This window comes from Rhagoletis pomonella, unplaced genomic scaffold (genome assembly GCF_013731165.1).
Source record: "Rhagoletis pomonella isolate Grant_MI unplaced genomic scaffold, Rhpom_1.0 Rhpom_scaffold_00002, whole genome shotgun sequence".
Classification (NCBI taxonomy): Eukaryota; Metazoa; Arthropoda; class Insecta; order Diptera; family Tephritidae; genus Rhagoletis; species Rhagoletis pomonella.
The window spans coordinates 34,169,355-34,186,164 of NW_023458556.1; the positions used below are offsets into that span (position 1 = coordinate 34,169,355).

The 16,810-nt window shown below is 36.8% G+C and overlaps 1 protein-coding gene across 1 annotated transcript; it reads right to left on the minus strand.

Annotated features, from left to right (window-relative positions):
- Nucleotides 1-2,322: 2,322 nt before the first annotated feature.
- Nucleotides 2,323-5,865, minus strand: LOC118753088. Its single transcript, XM_036487949.1, has 3 exons — nt 5,815-5,865; nt 5,582-5,669; nt 2,323-3,707 (listed from the first exon to the last, which is right to left on the minus strand). The coding sequence occupies exons 1-3, from the start codon at nt 5,863-5,865 to the stop codon at nt 2,323-2,325; spliced, it is 1,524 nt and encodes a 507-aa protein (XP_036343842.1).
- Nucleotides 5,866-16,810: the final 10,945 nt, after the last annotated feature.

Here is a 16,810-nt window from a genome sequence, read left to right on the forward strand (position 1 = left end):
GATTTGGACCAATTGATTAGATCGTTTAGTATGTTAGAAAAAATAATTTTTACTTGCGTCAAGTCCTTAGTCTTAGAAAAAATTAAAATATCATTAGCGTATTTAGTTTGGCAATAGGAATAATATTAGCAGTTTCCCACTCTTGATGATATAACCCTTGAAATAAAATGTAGTTATGGAGTTTAATGACTCTATGTTTGATGGGATACGGATGATTTTTTAGAACGGGGTACGGGATTTTGTCTGCACCAGGGCTTTTGCCTGTCATCGAAGAGGTGGTTGGTCAAACTCTTAAATAGATATGAGTAAGAGAGAATTGTGGGAATCTTCGGACCAAGTGGAGGCAAATAAACATATACACATCGCTCATTTACTTTAGTAGTGTCATAATCCAAAAAATACAAATTTTGAGTTGAGTATGCAGAAATTATCGCTACGTCTTCTTCTATTTCGTGTAAAAATATCATAGCTGTATTGATTAAGCCCTGTATGCAGCTCTCAAGAAAACGGTCAAGAAAAAATTGCCATTATTTCGCGTGTGTGTCCAAGGAATTTTGACATTTTTTGATACTTCACAGCCTGTTGCCTCACTCTTTCCTCAAGAAATAATGGAACGGGCATATATTTCTATTGCAAAACTGGGTTGCCTTATGCTCTTTCTTCACAAAAAACTTTAGAAAACCGTAGTAGAAATCGTAGTAAATTTCTTAAGAACTGTGTACTGCCTTAAGGAAATTTGACTCAAGAAAATTTCTTAGCCATTTCTTGTACATCATTTTATATGGAGTTTTTGCTTTTCTTGAGAGCTGCATACAGGCCTTTACCAGAATCTCACTAGAATAAAATATGTACTAATTTTTAGTATCGGCGTATATGTAAATTCAAAACTTTAAAGCCGTCTTTCTCGAGTTTTGATTTTTTGAGTTCTGACATTATTGTAGTAAATGAGCGGACATGTATATACCTGTAAGCTACCGGCCAAACCCGATCTTAGAATAAACTATTTTTGTATCTCTCATCATCAGTCCAACTGAAGCTACGCAGTCCACAAGATTTGGTTTCGGTTGGACATCCCATTAGGTAGAACAAGTTTAGCCTGGGCAAAACTAGTTTGACCTAAGATCGGATTTTACCGGAACATATACATACATGCATCGGCACATGTAACTTATTATGTAACTATTTGACCTGCCACAAAAAAATGGTAATGAAAACGATTTTCCAGCAAAATTGTGTAGATAGAGGATTTTGCTTTTGTAACAAAATGTTATTGCAGATAGTGGATTTTTCAAAATGAGAATATAATACCATAAAAGCAAAATTTTAAGTTTGGCATTATTGTCATGGCCGAAGGATAAATAAGAGCTCACGTTACCATCAAAAACTCATTTTCATCAAAATTGTAGATAGAGGGTATTGAATATAAGCCCTCGATATATTGTGAAAAATTTGCTGTGCCATAACTTTGTTCCGGCAGTGTATGTTCATGGATAGGCGCTGTGACCACTGGTAAATCTTGTACCACCCCTGTTTGCTAAAATGCCATACAGAGCCCCGTGAGACAACTCCAGAGGAGTTGTGATGCAACAAGCGGTAGTGTTAAGTATGATTTGGGGTGCAAGCAATTAACAATTTCAGCATGTTTTTCTCTGCGGCATTTGAGAAGTGCACGTGCATAAATAATTTCTAATATGAAATTTTGCTTTATATCTGGCTTGGCATCAGTTGCTTGGGGGTGTAGCATACCTTTAGGCACTAGGTGTTATTAGTAGCCTAATGAAGCAAAAAAGAAAAAATTGAATCACTTTTCTAATCATATGATTCTATTTATTATTCATAAAAATTGCCACAACACATATCAAATTATAGGGATCTCTTTCCGAAAGTATTTCAAATAAATTTACATTTAGAAAGTCGAACATTTTGTTTTACTAATATTTCAACACGATTATCGCGACCAAAAATAACCAAAAGGGTAACGTTTAATTTATACTCTGCTCATTTCAATTAAAAAATTTATGCACAACAAATTGTCAAGCCAATAAATGAGAAGAGAACGAAAGCGATGCGTGTGCTGGTTAAAATGAACTTGTGAAAATTATTTATTTTGCTTTTGAAAGCTTTTCCATTGCATTTACCATGCTACGCATCGCTGTTCCTCTTTCTCCACATCTATTTACCTTCACATGTACATATATAAATACTCTTCACTTCTTAATCTTCTTACACATCCTATAACGATATCCTTATATATATCTCACATAAATGCATGCCTGGTATCTACGAAGTCCTTCCTTGCTAGAAATTCACGTTTTCGATTTTTCAAATTTTTTTCAAATGAGCACTGTGATTGAAACGCATCTGATTTTGCGCTGCAGCTCTGCTCAGCTGTGATGTAGCAGAGTGTTTCGTAATCCGCAGGAATTGTTTAGATATGAGCGGCGTTGGCTTTGTTTCAGACTGCGCAGGAAGACTTAGTTGTTTGGCTGTTGTTGCGGCGCTGTTAGCCGCCGTTGGAGCATCTATTGCCGGTGTGGCCGAGTTCGCACTCGAAACGTAACGCTCTTCGTTTGCGAGCAGTGAATGTGATCTCGACTGGCCGCTGTGCGTCACGGCATGGCTTGGCGCAGCGCTGGTTAGCTGCGAAGCGCGTGGCATGGCTAAAAATGCCTGCGGGGCGTCCAAAGTTGCAAGTGTGCTAGGTGTTTCTATTGCATCCGCTTCATAAGCCTGTTGCGGCATTGCACGAGTAGCGTATGATCCTTCGAAATTCGGCGTTTGCTCACGCGTGGGCCGATGTGGTAGATCGCGCTTTGTTGCCACTTCAGCGTTCACCTCAACCTCATTTTGTACGTGTCGCAACGCCTTCTTGCCCATCGAACCCAGCCTTTCCAATTGACGCAAATTCTCGAACTGACGCATCTTGTTGGCGTTCTTCATGCGACGGTATTGTTCCTGCAATTCGGTGCTTGCGATCCCCTGCTGATTGAGACGCGACAAGAAGAGCTCCTGTGCTGGCGGATGATGCCAACCGCTCATGGGATCATCATTTGTCGCCTTCTGTGCGGCTAGTTTTCCCATACGCGGGCGACCGAGCGCAATGCGATTCTTAATCTCGGTGTTGATGGGTAGCAAGTCGCGCTGTATAGCCGATACCAAGTGCGCCACGTGTGACGGTGTGGCTACTTCTGTGCGACTTTGCATATGCTGGTTACGCGCCGAAATCATAAACTTTGGCAATACCGATTGTTTGGTGAAGGCGCTAGGTGCATTTAGTTGTGTTGCATAGGTTCGCAGCAAGAAGTTTAGTTGTGCTGTTTGTGTTGTGGAACGTCGGCGCTGTGGAACGTCGTTGCGCCGAAATATACTCGCATTCGAACTACTGGCACTCGAGCCGAAGCGGCGTGAAGTGTAGATCTTGTAGTTGGGCGAAGATTTCAATAGCTTGCGTTGAGCTGTTAGATTGGCTACGGCGCCTCGGCGGCTGTTGGCTGCCGCATTGCTGGCCAATCGTTCGCCGACAACACCGCCACCGCTGTTGACAGCTGCTGTCCCAGCATTGCCATCGCCCGGCGTATTGTTTGCTGCAGCTCCCTTTTTGACGCGTGATACATTTATGTTGAGTGGAGTGCGAACGCGCTCTTGTGACTTGAGTGCACGTAGCGGTCCCTTATTTTCGGGTTTAGCTGCGGCGATTTTACTTGGGTCTGAAAGGAAATGGGAAAAAATGTCAATGATAACTGATCGGTTTGTTAGTATGATCAAATGATCAATATACAATGTAGTATATAATAAGGCTGCTCAAACTAAAGGGTGAAAGCTCTATGAGAATCCACATGCTCTCGTAAAACTATTTCTTTTATTTAGTAGCAGCCTAAATTCAAGATCGTTGAACCGGGATGAGTCGTGAAGTGAGTGGTTGAATGACGACTCTTATCGCATCGAATGAAAGAAAGGAATTTTAGTTACCTTAAGAAAAATGGAGTTGACAAAACACCTTACTGGAAGCCTGGTGCTTCCTACTAGGCTTCACAGCCTTGTTAGTATAACAGCTGGGTTTAGTTGGGCAAGGTTTAGTTAGGCTAAGTTGGTATACCTAAAAACCAGCGCCATTAAACACCTCGGCCTCACGATGAACGAAAGGCGTCGAATGAAATTGGGCATTTAATCGTATCACCACAAATAGGGTGGTTTGCATAGGATTAGCCTGTGTCAGTTGCATCAAAAAAAGGCAAGGTAAGGCTAGGCTAGGCATAAGGCATAGCTGACAGGTAAAAGAAATCAAGGCAGTTGGCCTTGCGTAGTGGACTGAAGAATAGCCAGACGCCTGCACGCGCCCTTCAAGCATTTGGAGTAGATTTCACCTTTCCGCATTTGCTGCTTTTTTATTACCGCTATTCAGGGCATGCATGTGACGATCCGATGCCATACCCAAGGAAAACCAGAAGACCCAGCACAACTCTATTGACCCAGCGTTCCTACGCCTTTTTTGCTAAAAACGATGGAAAGAATCATAGGCAGAATCATAAAAAAAAATTAAAAAGTCCACGGGGAACAATGACATAGCTTTATAGACGTAGAGCATGTTTTTGATAGTACAGAATACTACCTAACAGACAATAGCGCATAGAGGTTTAGGCTACCACATTTCTCTAGACAGCAAGCGCCCTTAATACCAGAACTATTATATCCGAGAGTCAGATTCTTACCAAAGAAAGGACGCCCACTGGGTGGGGTAGTCGACGAACTACTCTGTTTTCTTTGTGAAAAAGATGCTGAACATAGTCGCCAAATAGTATAGTCAAAAAGAGTTTAAGGTTGATCCTACGGCTAACGTCGTTAATTTGGTGGCACTGGATGGCCCTCTTGGAAAAATCCAGAAAGGAATGAATCTGTATTTATTTGGACTGCGTAGAAGGGGACTGTGACATATGCAGACTTGTAAAATATCAAGGCAATCCCAGCATGAATATAATAAGACGAAGAACTTGGATCTACTTAATGGAATAAGCACAGAAGTACTCAGAGTTTTACCAAGTAACTAATTATTGCAGGCTTTTACCCCAGGCGGAGAGGCAATTGTCAAAACTAGGAGTTCTTTGCTCTTTAAAAACTGCACCGTGAAGGACTTACTAGGTCTTGGGGGTTCTACTCTGTATTTCGATTCGAAAAGCAATCATTCGGACTCGAAATTCTTCGCACTATGAATTTGTCCGCGTCGCCTTTCGAGTCGCATTGAGTTTCGAGTCGCAATACAAAATATACCCCCAGTCATTTGCCTGATTGAAACACCTTACCTAAATAGCTGACAAGGGCACTCGAGGGGATCTTTAAAGATACGCGTGAATCAAAGAAGACCTGCAATCAAATAGAGATCTGTTTCTGTGATCGGTTTTGGACTGTGAGAACTGCGGACTGTGGGTGAGTTTTTAGTCCTCCGCACATAGCAGGCCAGCTCAATTTTAGCTCCTTAATCAAAAATTATTACTGAGTTATGTAACTATATATATATATATATATATATATATATAGCTTTTAGCTTAATCAAACTCAGCTGAGTAAATTACAACAATCAACTCACCATTCTTGAAGTTATTTTGCGTTTGTTTGTAAATTTTCTGTATACAGGCGTTCACAATTTCGGAAGTATTCTTCGAAAGTATCCACGGCTGTAGGTAACCAATCAAAGCCAATAGCATCACCATTTAAACGACACATTGCAGAACAGCAGAGTTGCGAAAAGCAGGTTGAATGCCGGTGCAAAATTAGTTTCAATGAATTTTATTCTTAACTGTTCTATTTATTCAAACTTACCTTTAGTGTTATATTGCTGCGCATAATTTTGTTAATGTTGCTGCTGGTCATTTTTAATTTGATGTGTTAAATTATTTTTTATAAAAATATTAAAGAAAAATCACGAAAAGTATAAAAATTTTCAAATATTGATTTTTTTTGAATGGATGACGGAACAATTTTCTGATTTTTCTTCCACAGCTTATGCGAAATTACAATAATTTGTATAAGTATTTTAAGGTATTATTAAGAAGCACAGTACACAATGAATTTCACAACCAAGAGCTCCAAAATTTGTATTAATCGAATAAGCGCAGCGAGCTTGGCACGATTTGTTAACAATAACTACATAAATGCAACAAGAAAATATTTGATAAAAATAATACCAAAAAGTCAATTAAATTTAATCATTTGAATACATCGCACGCTAAATTCGGCTAGTTAAAAAAAAAATCTTTTATTTGATAAATATTAAACATATTTAATTGAAAAGTTTTAAAAAGCTCACTTTGCATTCGATAAATTGCATATGCTACATACATACATACATACGCATACTTATTTCAATATATTTCGGCTTAGTGAGCGCTTAACAAAAGTAATGAGTGAAAATTGCCAAGCTCATAAATTCTGTAGCGATTTCAAAGAATGATTTCTTTTATATAATGCATTGAGCAGATGTACTCACATACACAAATTTGGACATACAAATGCGTCTGCAGAAGCTCTTGCCTACTATGCATGCATTTATAGAAACCAAGCAGGAAATCTTTGTATTAATCGTTCGAAAATCGTGATAAATATTTGCTTAAAACCAAATCATAAATAGTAGACAATTGTAAAATTGGTTCAAAAATTTAAAAAAATCGAGGTAGATATAGACAAATGGACATGTGCACATTAGGGTGGTCCTTAAAGAAAATCAAATTAACAATATTTTTCAGTCTCACCCCTTCAATCGGTAATACCACGGTCGAAAATATCACATATAAATTTTCGTCCCGATTGGAGACGGTTAAGGCGTGTCGCATAGGGTAATTTGAACTTTGGCCGCTGTGTGACACGCCTTAACCGACTCCAATCGGGACCAATACTTATGTATATGTGATATCTTCGGTTATAGTAGCATCGACACAGGGGTTAAGGCTAAGGAAATCTGATGCAAAAATGTGCTCCAAACATTTAAGGACCACCCTAATGTGCTTACATAATGCGCCTATTTCTGCCTAAAATTTTTGCATTGTGTTTCAATCAAAGATTCAATAGTGCAATACAGATTCTAAGAACAAAAATCCACTTTGACGGCCAACCAGCAAAGCTTATGAAGGGATCGGAAGTGAGCAGGGAAGGCTTGAACTCACGTTCAGTCGCCTCGAAGTCTTTCAAATTAGGCTGAGTTGAGCCCGCAGAACACAGTGAGGTTTTAGATAAGGTAGATGATTTCATTCGACGTGGCTTGTTCGATTTCATTCCCCCTATCAGCGGGGAGGGTATTCGAGTTTTTGTGGTAACCTTAGACTCATTCCTAGACTTATGGGCTTTTAGTCTATTCTATGAATAGTGTGGTGGGTGAAACTCCTGACAGGTGTTGGACCGCAGATGGTCAATGCATCTTTTTGAGCTAATTAAGCGATGTTGCAGGTTACTGTCCATTAGGAACTCTTGCGCTACGACTTAACATGACGAGCTGGAGTCATTTCAGCACTTCTTAAACATCTCAAATAGTATGTCATTAAAACTGTGTAGACTTCAGCCGAACGTCGAAGTAGACTACTTGCAGAAAATTATTTCTATATATACGGTAACAACATAGGGTTGCCATCTAACCTAAGCTGTGACTGTTAAATGTTTGAATTATTAAGATTGCGCGCTCTTTCCAAATTGATTTTCGTTAGAAACTTTACCAAACTAAGCACACTAAAAATAAGTACACAGAGAAAAATTATGACTTCTAAAATTGAAAATATCACTTTTATGAATAAGTCCAAAACGCAAAAGACTTCATTGAGTGCAAACATAGAGACGTTATCCCTCTTTTTCTATATTTTATTAGGTTATTTTTTCTCGTTGCACAGTTCCTGCAGGGTATCTCAAACGTGCAGTGTTTCTTATACATATATGTACGTATGAGTACAAACATTCCTTCCGCTTCGTCTTACACAAACTTGACTGCTTCAACATCTGCTTTGTACACTCGAAAATGCTGCAGATGGATTTTTAATGACAAATGTTGAAGAATGAGAAGAAGAAGAAGAAGAAGCAGCAAACGCACTAGAAGATGATATCAGGAAACGAGCGCGAACAAGTGAAAAAATGCTCGAAGCAACTGAGCTCAGCGCGCTTATTTTCTTGTCATCAATAATGACAGCAGTGGCTACAGTGGCAGTAGCAGTGTCAGCGCGCGGCGGTAAGTACATGACAACAAAAAAAGCAAGATTTCAAAAACAACAACACAGCTACAGCACCAACAAACTTAAGTACAAGGAAATGCATAAAATATGCGTTGAAGGAAAATGGTGCGAAATGGTGAGCGAGTATGCGGGAATGCGGACGGGCGTGTGATTTCCCGGAAGAAAAGAAAGCTTTCTGCGAGCAGCGATAAGAAACCGGAATGTGTACAAGCAATGCAAGCGCCATAGAAACATGACAGATATGCTGTGACAGCAGTAAGTTGTATGTATTTAGTATGAAGAAAGAAGAAAACGAAACAATCGCACGCATATCTACATATGCATGTATGTATGTTGAAAAAGTTTCGGGCAGAGGGCGGCAGCTGGTGTTTTGAGTTGTAACGCTTACCCAAATTTGGGCACAGCATATGTATGCCAGAAAATAGCGACAGCTGCTGGCACTTGCCACTAAATGGCGTGAATTATGTGGCTGGCTCTTCGTAGCTTGCATTTTTGAAGTGCGCCATGCATTTAGCTCATGGTCAACGGTTGCACTCTTGAGCGCGGAGATAGTGATGTACTAATAACCACATATCAACTATCAGTAGCGGATAAAAAAATGAAAATGTCGCGGAAATACTAAGAGATTTGATGTAATATGGGGGAAAAGTGCTTCTGCTAAGCGATCAGGAAGGAAAGTATGTTTTTCCTTTTGAAGACACTTTTTAAAAATTAAAAATTCAGGATCCAATATGTAGGATGAATTTTCACAAAACTTGTCGATTTTTGTGAAATTTGATTTCCAAATGTTGTTTTAGTTGCTAACTACAAAACTGAAATCTGTTTTCAAAGATTCAAAACGGCGGATGGATTTTAAAAAAATTGTGAGGTTTTTATTAAATTTGATATCAAAAGATTTTTTGAGTCGCTGATTACAAAACTGAAATTGAGATTTTTATGAAATGTGAGCCCTAACCGCCAAAAAGATGTAGATAAGTGACATTTTTTCAGATTTTATTTTCAATACAGAAATGCATCTACATGCTCTAGGAACACTTCTGCGTAAAAAAATAAAAAAAAAAAAATTGAAAATATGTCGCTCGATATATGTACATTAGACTGCATCACTCCCCATAAAAATTCGTACTGTGTTTCCATTGGAATTATAAAATCTACTATATTTCAAGACGTCCACCAAAATATTTTGGAAAAATATTAAGATTTACGTGAGCTGGACCGATTTAAAAATACCTCCAAAAATGGAGTTTTTTATGAATAAAAATAGTTTCTTAAAGATTTAAAGAACGGTTTAAGCTTAAAAAATTTGCATAAAGATATTTTAAAAATGTTTAAATGTTTTGTTGGACGTCTTAAAATATAATAAATTTCGTAGTCCCGGCGGAAAAACTGCAACTTTTTTTGGTGATGCAGTGTAATGTACATATGTATTTACAAAGGTCCCTTGAGTCGCTGATTACAAAACTAAAATCAGTTTTCGAAAATTCAAAATGGCGTATTGATTTAAAAAAGATTTCAGTTTTTAATGAATTTCGATATCCAAGGGTTTTTGAGTTGCTAATTAGAAATCTGTTTTTACAAATTCAAAATGGCTGATCCAATACAACGTGTGAATTTTAAAAAAATTTCATATTTTTTGAAATTTGATATCCAAAGGTTATTTGAGTTGCTGATTACAAAGCTGAAGACAATTTTGAAAAATTCCAAATGGCGGTTGCTTTAAAAAATTTTCAAAATATTGTGAAATTTGATATCCAAAGGTTCTTTGAGTCATTCATTACAAAACTGAATCAGTTTTCAAAAATTCCAATATAGCAAGTGTAATTTACAAAAACTGGCTTTGGTTTTTTGAAATTTTATATAGATAAAGTGCAAAAATTAGTCACCAAAAAAAATTGTTAAAAATCACCTAAAATCGTATGGGCTATAAAACTGCATACCCAAAAATTTTTTAAGTATTCAGAGTAAAAAGTTGAAATTTTGATGAAAATTTGTTGAATTTTCTTAAATGTTGTATAAAGTTTGAAGTTTGGTTAAAACATAGACGGTTTTTTTATAGAAAAATTAAAAATAATAATTTAGCTTGAAGAACATTACGAATATCACAAAAAAAAAAAATCGACAGGTGGTGATTAGTTTCAGTCACTGTATGTACAGTTTTGGGAAAAAATTTAAAACCACGCCATAACTTTTCCTTTGAAACGTCTTTAAAAAGATGAAGCATTCAAACTTGACTAAGGGTTTTGCAATTAGCGCTGGTACATTTTGGCGCCCCCAGACAGCGATGTCCTTTTTTTGGTGCCTGTTTAATATATGTATAATTTTTTTTCAGTCATTGATACCTAATCACATAGAACCTCACAGAACGATGCGAGGGTATGGATATCTGATGAATTGGCCACTAAGATGGCGCGATTCGACCCCGCTGGATTTTCTCTTAAGGGGTTTCCTCAAGGTATTGAGTCGCAATCGACCGGTGCATGCTCTTAAAGCCAAAATAATCGGGGACATCGCTCGAATTAAGGCGGATCTATTAGGAGGAGTGATCGAAAATTGTTCCTTAAAAAGTTAAATGCATCATATCTGCACTTCAAAATTTTTGTCAAGCCGTGAATAGACATCGTTTTTCGTAGTCACCAGACAACCAAACAGGCCGCAACAACTCCTTAATTTTGAATACTGTTCCCTGCATGCTGACTACTGTTGCTTTTGAAGGCATGTATGACCCCGTAGATTTAAGTAATATTTAGAACCATCCATTTTATTTATTTTTTCTTCTAAATTTGTCAGCTTTTTTCAGTAAATACTTTGCTTCCAACTGACTCTTCTCATCTCTTCCTTTCATTGCTTACATGATTGCATGCAGCTGTGACTAGTTGCCTTTACTTTCGCCAAAGAAATAAATGGCCTCCACTTCAATATTTGTTGCATTGTTGCCAAAGTATTTTATTTAATTACACTTTTTTAATTAAAGCAAATTTTAATGCGATTTACTGTTATATGTAACTGCGTGGCAATCAAATACAACTTTTAAATGTAGCCATCTGATGATGAACAGTTTCATTATGATACTTATTGTCACTTTAATTACGCAAGCACAAACTTCCATCGGCGATGTGTTCGTGTGCATACAATTTTACAGCTAGAATGAATCTGGCAAAAAAAAAACTAGTTCCAAAATACACATTTCGTGCTCGGTTTTGTAGTAAGCACTTTCAAGTTTTTTGTACAGTTGTCCACAAAATGATGGCGAGTGCGATATTTTGACTAATTTTGACTGTTTTTCTTTTACTCATTTTCTAACAAAATCTACATTTCAAACTTAATGCAAACATTATAAAAAAATTTCAACAAAATCTCAAACTTTTTATTAAGAATATTCACAAGATTTTCCAGTATGCAGTTTTATACTTTATTTTAGTTTAACTTGCACCTCGAAGTTTGATGTCTCGTCGATTTTTGCCAATTTTTATTTATATTTTGAATATGATGAGTTTTGGAACAAATTTTCGTCATCGTCATTCTCAAATATGGTTAGAAGACAAATCGGTTTTGGCTTTTTGCCTTCATCAGCTTTACATTTTACAATTTAAAAGCGACAGTTAGACACATTGCGAGCCATTACCATCCCGTTTTCAGCTGGCGCGCCGTTAGTTCTAAAGTAGTTCAACTCACTATTGGCTCTGCTTTTTATGCCTTCATGTGCACCAAGGTATGTACATATCAGTAGGTGATTGCGCTTCCGCTCCTGCCAATTGCAAATTGCCAACACTTTACATTTCACTTTATTGCTGTCATCTTTATTGTAAACAGTGTTGTTATTTAATTGTTTTACTGCTGTTACGTACAAAAGTATTTTCAAGTCATATATTCACTGACATATTTACATATACATATACATATACATTTAAATTACTTATAAACAAATGTGCGTTCGTGTTGCAATTTGTATGCGCATGTAAATTTAATTATGAATGAATTGCGTGCAAAAAATGCGGTCTTTTGTGGCGTACAGGGCGTATGCGTAATAAATGATGGGTGCACTGACAACGAAAAGAGTGGGTAACAACGATTGAGTAAAACGAGTAACAGCAAGAAAAACGACGAGGCTATGGAAATATGGTTGTGAATTATTTATAAAAATTTTACACTTCGTATTTGGATTACTCACGCTTTGATTTGCTTAGAGGGGGCCGCGTACATGTTTGAACATCCCAAATGGTAACGATATTTTTTTTTTGTCAAATATAGATATGGTTTATTTTGCAAATTTTTTTATTAATGGTGGTCTCATATATTGCCGATATTTAAAAGTAATTTACCCTCGTTATTTATACAAATGACCCTATTTGACTTTGTTTTAATGCGGATACGCACATTGCTTTTATTGATTGTAAATATCTAGGAATAAAAATATAATGCGATGCCATACACGCATACTCTTACAGGAAAATTAATTGAAGTGCTGGACACTCATTATGTAGGAACTTTAAGCTGCCTCTGGCTAGCACAGGTACTCTGAATTATTAGCCAGATCATCTGTGTGGAATTTGTTTTTGTGTTTCAGCTCTTGTCATGCCGATAAAAACTTTTACTTTAGACAAAAAAAAAAAACAGTATGAACTGCCATCAATGAACTCCTCCATAAAAAGGTCCTCAAAATTGCATTAATGTATGCAAATGGTTGCATTACTTATAAGTCTGAGCGTTTAAAAGAAAATATGTAGAAAATAGTTACGAGCTAAGATCTTACATGTTTGGCTTCATCCATGTGTTGAATAAAGGAATGTTTGCTGAAACAATCTTCTTAGGAGCGGACATGATCAAGTCAGTTATGTTTTGTTCTGCTAGTACCTGCAGGGATAGTCTTGATGTTGCCCGAGACGTTAAAAAACGTCTAAGAAAAATTTTCATAGCTTGATGCAGCACGCCAATGGCTTCGTTGCACGGTTTTACTTAGAATGTAACGAACTCTCGAAATGCCCCTCTATAGGTTTTCATCGTCGTCCACCTGTCGATAGGAATGCGTGAATTTCGACGACTTCGTGTTAGGTATCTTTTTCGAAAGACCTTTCCCAATCAAGAGCGTATAATTCCGGGTCGGCTGCGAGACGGGTGATGAATCGACAAGCGTTGCACTCTCGAGCTCGGTCTCCTGTGAGGGAACCGATTAGGCTGGAAAATCGGCAACTTGGAATTGGATAGGAGGATTTATCGAGAACTCCCCGATTGGATTCTATTCGCGATAAACTAGAAACTGTTAACATACCTACTCTAAAGATGAATCTGTAGACTAAGTACTGCGCCGAATTGTTACTAATTCTTGAAAGGTCCAGGTTTAAAGGACCCGCCTAGATATCTTTAAAAGGGTCTATTCAAAAGCCATTCTTAAACTTCTACTCCAAGCAGGACATATAGAAGCCATGATGGAATTTATCCCACTCCTACTCTGTATACATGAGCTACATGGATGGAGATGTTATTGATTACTTACGTACGGCGTGGCATGCCTCCTCTTCCATGGAAACCAACATAAAATAATCTAAAATTCTAGGCCTACAGAGCACAGTTTGTCAAAGGACTATAGTTTATGCTCATGTCCAACCCTTAACTGCAGTTGGGTAAACACTTCCAAGTACATAAAGAGGGTTTTTTTAGGAAGTTGATCAAAATAGTTTAAACTTCATTCGCTAAACAGCGTCACACCGACACATGCGCGTGAAGCTAGATATCCCTATTATAATGCAAAATTATATAAAATCTTAACACTGAAGAAAGTATAGAAAGCCTCCTATACCATCTATTTAGTCTGGGGTTTATTCCGCACACCCATAAACCTGTAGATCACGGGACAATCCGTCGCTTATCCAGTGAACTCCTGTCCCCGACTAAGTTTATGTAGGCACTCAGAGACTCCGCGGCGAGACAACCACCAACCGGCTAAAATATGAGAGTTCTCCCACCTTCCAAAAAGCTCTGTCATATATTTTTCAATTATTATTAGGCAGACAAATCGCTCTGGCCACCAAAAATCAATAACCGCTTATATGTATTGGATAACAGTCCTTCAAGCTTACTACAAGACCTGCATTCGTGTATATCCCGTCGGAGCTTAGCTATGTAGCTCAAAGTATATGAAGTGGGGAAGAGGATATCTGCAACTTTCACTAAAATAATTTTACGTCAGATATTTCCTGCTGGGTATGGTACGATTATATTAACATAATTTCATTCAAAAGTGCTTGCCTGTCTCGTGACGGCATGCAAGTGCGCACACAGCTAATTTCGCATGAAAATTGATGGTATATTTAATTATTACCATATCAATCTCTGTCACACGCTGCGCCGTCTTTAGATATTTATTCGGAATTTATTTCACTATTTCAAGTGAAAATCATCTTGGCATGTTTTGCATGCAAATGAAGTAAGTAAGTGAAATTGTTATGTATATGCAAATTTATACAAATCTGAGAATAACACAAGCGCATATTTTGAATGTACCACTAAAATCTCTAAACCAGTATTCGATTATAATTTGCAGCCAATTAGAGCCACTTAAGCAAAGTGAATTCCATTGAAATACTTTTCAATTTCGATTGTTGCAATTATTTTCGATTGTTTGTTTTTTGTTATAATTGTTGGCGTGTGTGTACATGCCTGCTTATTGTACAGCAACGTGTATGTATTTTTGTTTGTATTTGTTGCGCATTTGCTTGTGTGCGTGTTATTGCTCACTTGCTATTTGCTTTGCTTTGTTTTGCATTTGCAATCAATTTTCAATTAAATACCTGCACCTGATTGCCATATCAAGTGACCAATTGTGCTCGCAATGCTATTCTTCCGCTTCAACTCGGCTTTTGTTCGTCCGCACAGCTTGGCATTGAAATGCTACGTGTTGTTGTACCCCACCGGACTAAATTGCCACGCCTCAACGCTGCTTATCGCTTTACTTAGGTCACCGCTGGTTCTTAATGTCCTTTATAATGGCGTTCTTAATGTATAATATGCATTTTTAATAGCTCGTTGGAAATTTAATTATTTTTGTTTTTTATTTCCATGTAATTGCTACTTTGATGGTTAATTATTGTAAGAAAATGTAAAAGATGTAGATAAACGTAAATGTAAGTACTTAACATGTTTCAGTTAAACAAAGATCGTATAATGGAGGAATTTGTCAGACAACAACTTTGTTTATTTGTTTAGCCTTTGGAGCTATAAGTGTATATTTACATAGATATTATTCACGCATTCTAATACGTCGGTGGTATCGACTAACAGCTATGCCCCGAATCGCAAGTCCATCTGTAAGATAAGAGTTCGATAGTAAGAATAATCAAATAATATATGCACATACATATATAGTCAGCGTTAAAAATATGAATACCCAGACGTTTCTTTTTTTATATTTTCCATACCAATTTTTTCTTATTTTTTTTTATAAAAAACGTTCAACACCAAAAACCAGCAGAATCTATTATTTCCATTTCATATATAACTCGGGGAAATTCAAGAACTACCAAAAAATTGTCATCAAAATTTTCAACTTTCTATTCCATTTCTTAGAATTCTGGGTATGCAATTTTGTAGCCAATTTAATTTTAGTATAATAAGGTGCAAGTTACAAGTCTATCAAAATTACTGTTGATTTTTTAGAACTTTTTTTTGACATTACATGTGTGATTATATCCGTTTATTAAGTATAGCATACATCATATACACATTTTATCATTTATTCGGAAAGTAACACGTTTTTTTTTCTTTTTCAGAAGACTTTGCAGAACCGTTTTCGGGTGAGTGAGTACCTAACATAAATACTTCTCTTTTAAAATGTAAAAAATTAAATAAATGCCACAACATTTTTACCAGCAGCGACGAAAAATTTCAGTTTGTTAAACAGCTCTAGTGGGATTCACCGAAATGAGCAAGTGGCCTGGCAGTCTGGCAAAAGAGTAAATCAGCTCAAACAACGACTGTTGTCAACTGTCGTTGTTTGAGCTCATCTGCTTTTTGCCAGATTGCCAAGCCACCTGCTCAATTTGGTGAATACCACTTCTGATATAAAACTATATACGTATCTCGACGGCTGAGTGGGAGATCGACCTATCTCAGCCTAAGGTTCGGAAACGCCCTATCTCAGAAAACTTTTTAATATTTCCCTACTTCAGAATTTGGTTGAAGAATGCCCTATCTCAGAATTTGGTTCAAACAAATTTTCGATATAAGAAACATACTTTATTTTTTATAAATAAAGGTGTTAGTTAATATATTTTTGAAGGTATTTAATCTTGGAAATGTAGTTTTTAATCTTATAACTCGATTCTACATATCGTACAATTTCTTCAAAGGTGTATTAATTCAGTATTTACCTCATCTTATCACTATAATTGAATAAAATTTTACAAATAAAAATAAAAATATTTTCGGCAGTAAACTTTCTTAAACCTCTTTAGTTTGATACCCGTATTGCAATATTTCACTATATCAATCAGGTGGCAACCCTCCTCTAAAATATTTTTGGGTGTAAACTTTTCTAAACCTCTCTAGTTTGAGGCCCATATTGCTATACATATTTAATTTATCATATCAATCAAATCAAATTAAATTTTAAA

Bases quoted from the DNA above. Each gene is read 5' to 3' on its own strand.
- LOC118753088 (XM_036487949.1), bottom strand. From the start codon at position 5,865: ATGACCAGCAGCAACATTAACAAAATTATGCGCAGCAATATAACACTA. The intron at 5,670-5,814 runs GTAAGTTTGAAT...GGTTACCTACAG, and splicing joins GCAGCAATATAACACTAAAG to CCGTGGATACTTTCGAAGAA. The intron at 3,708-5,581 runs GTGAGTTGATTG...ATTTCCTTTCAG, and splicing joins GCAAAATAACTTCAAGAATG to ACCCAAGTAAAATCGCCGCA.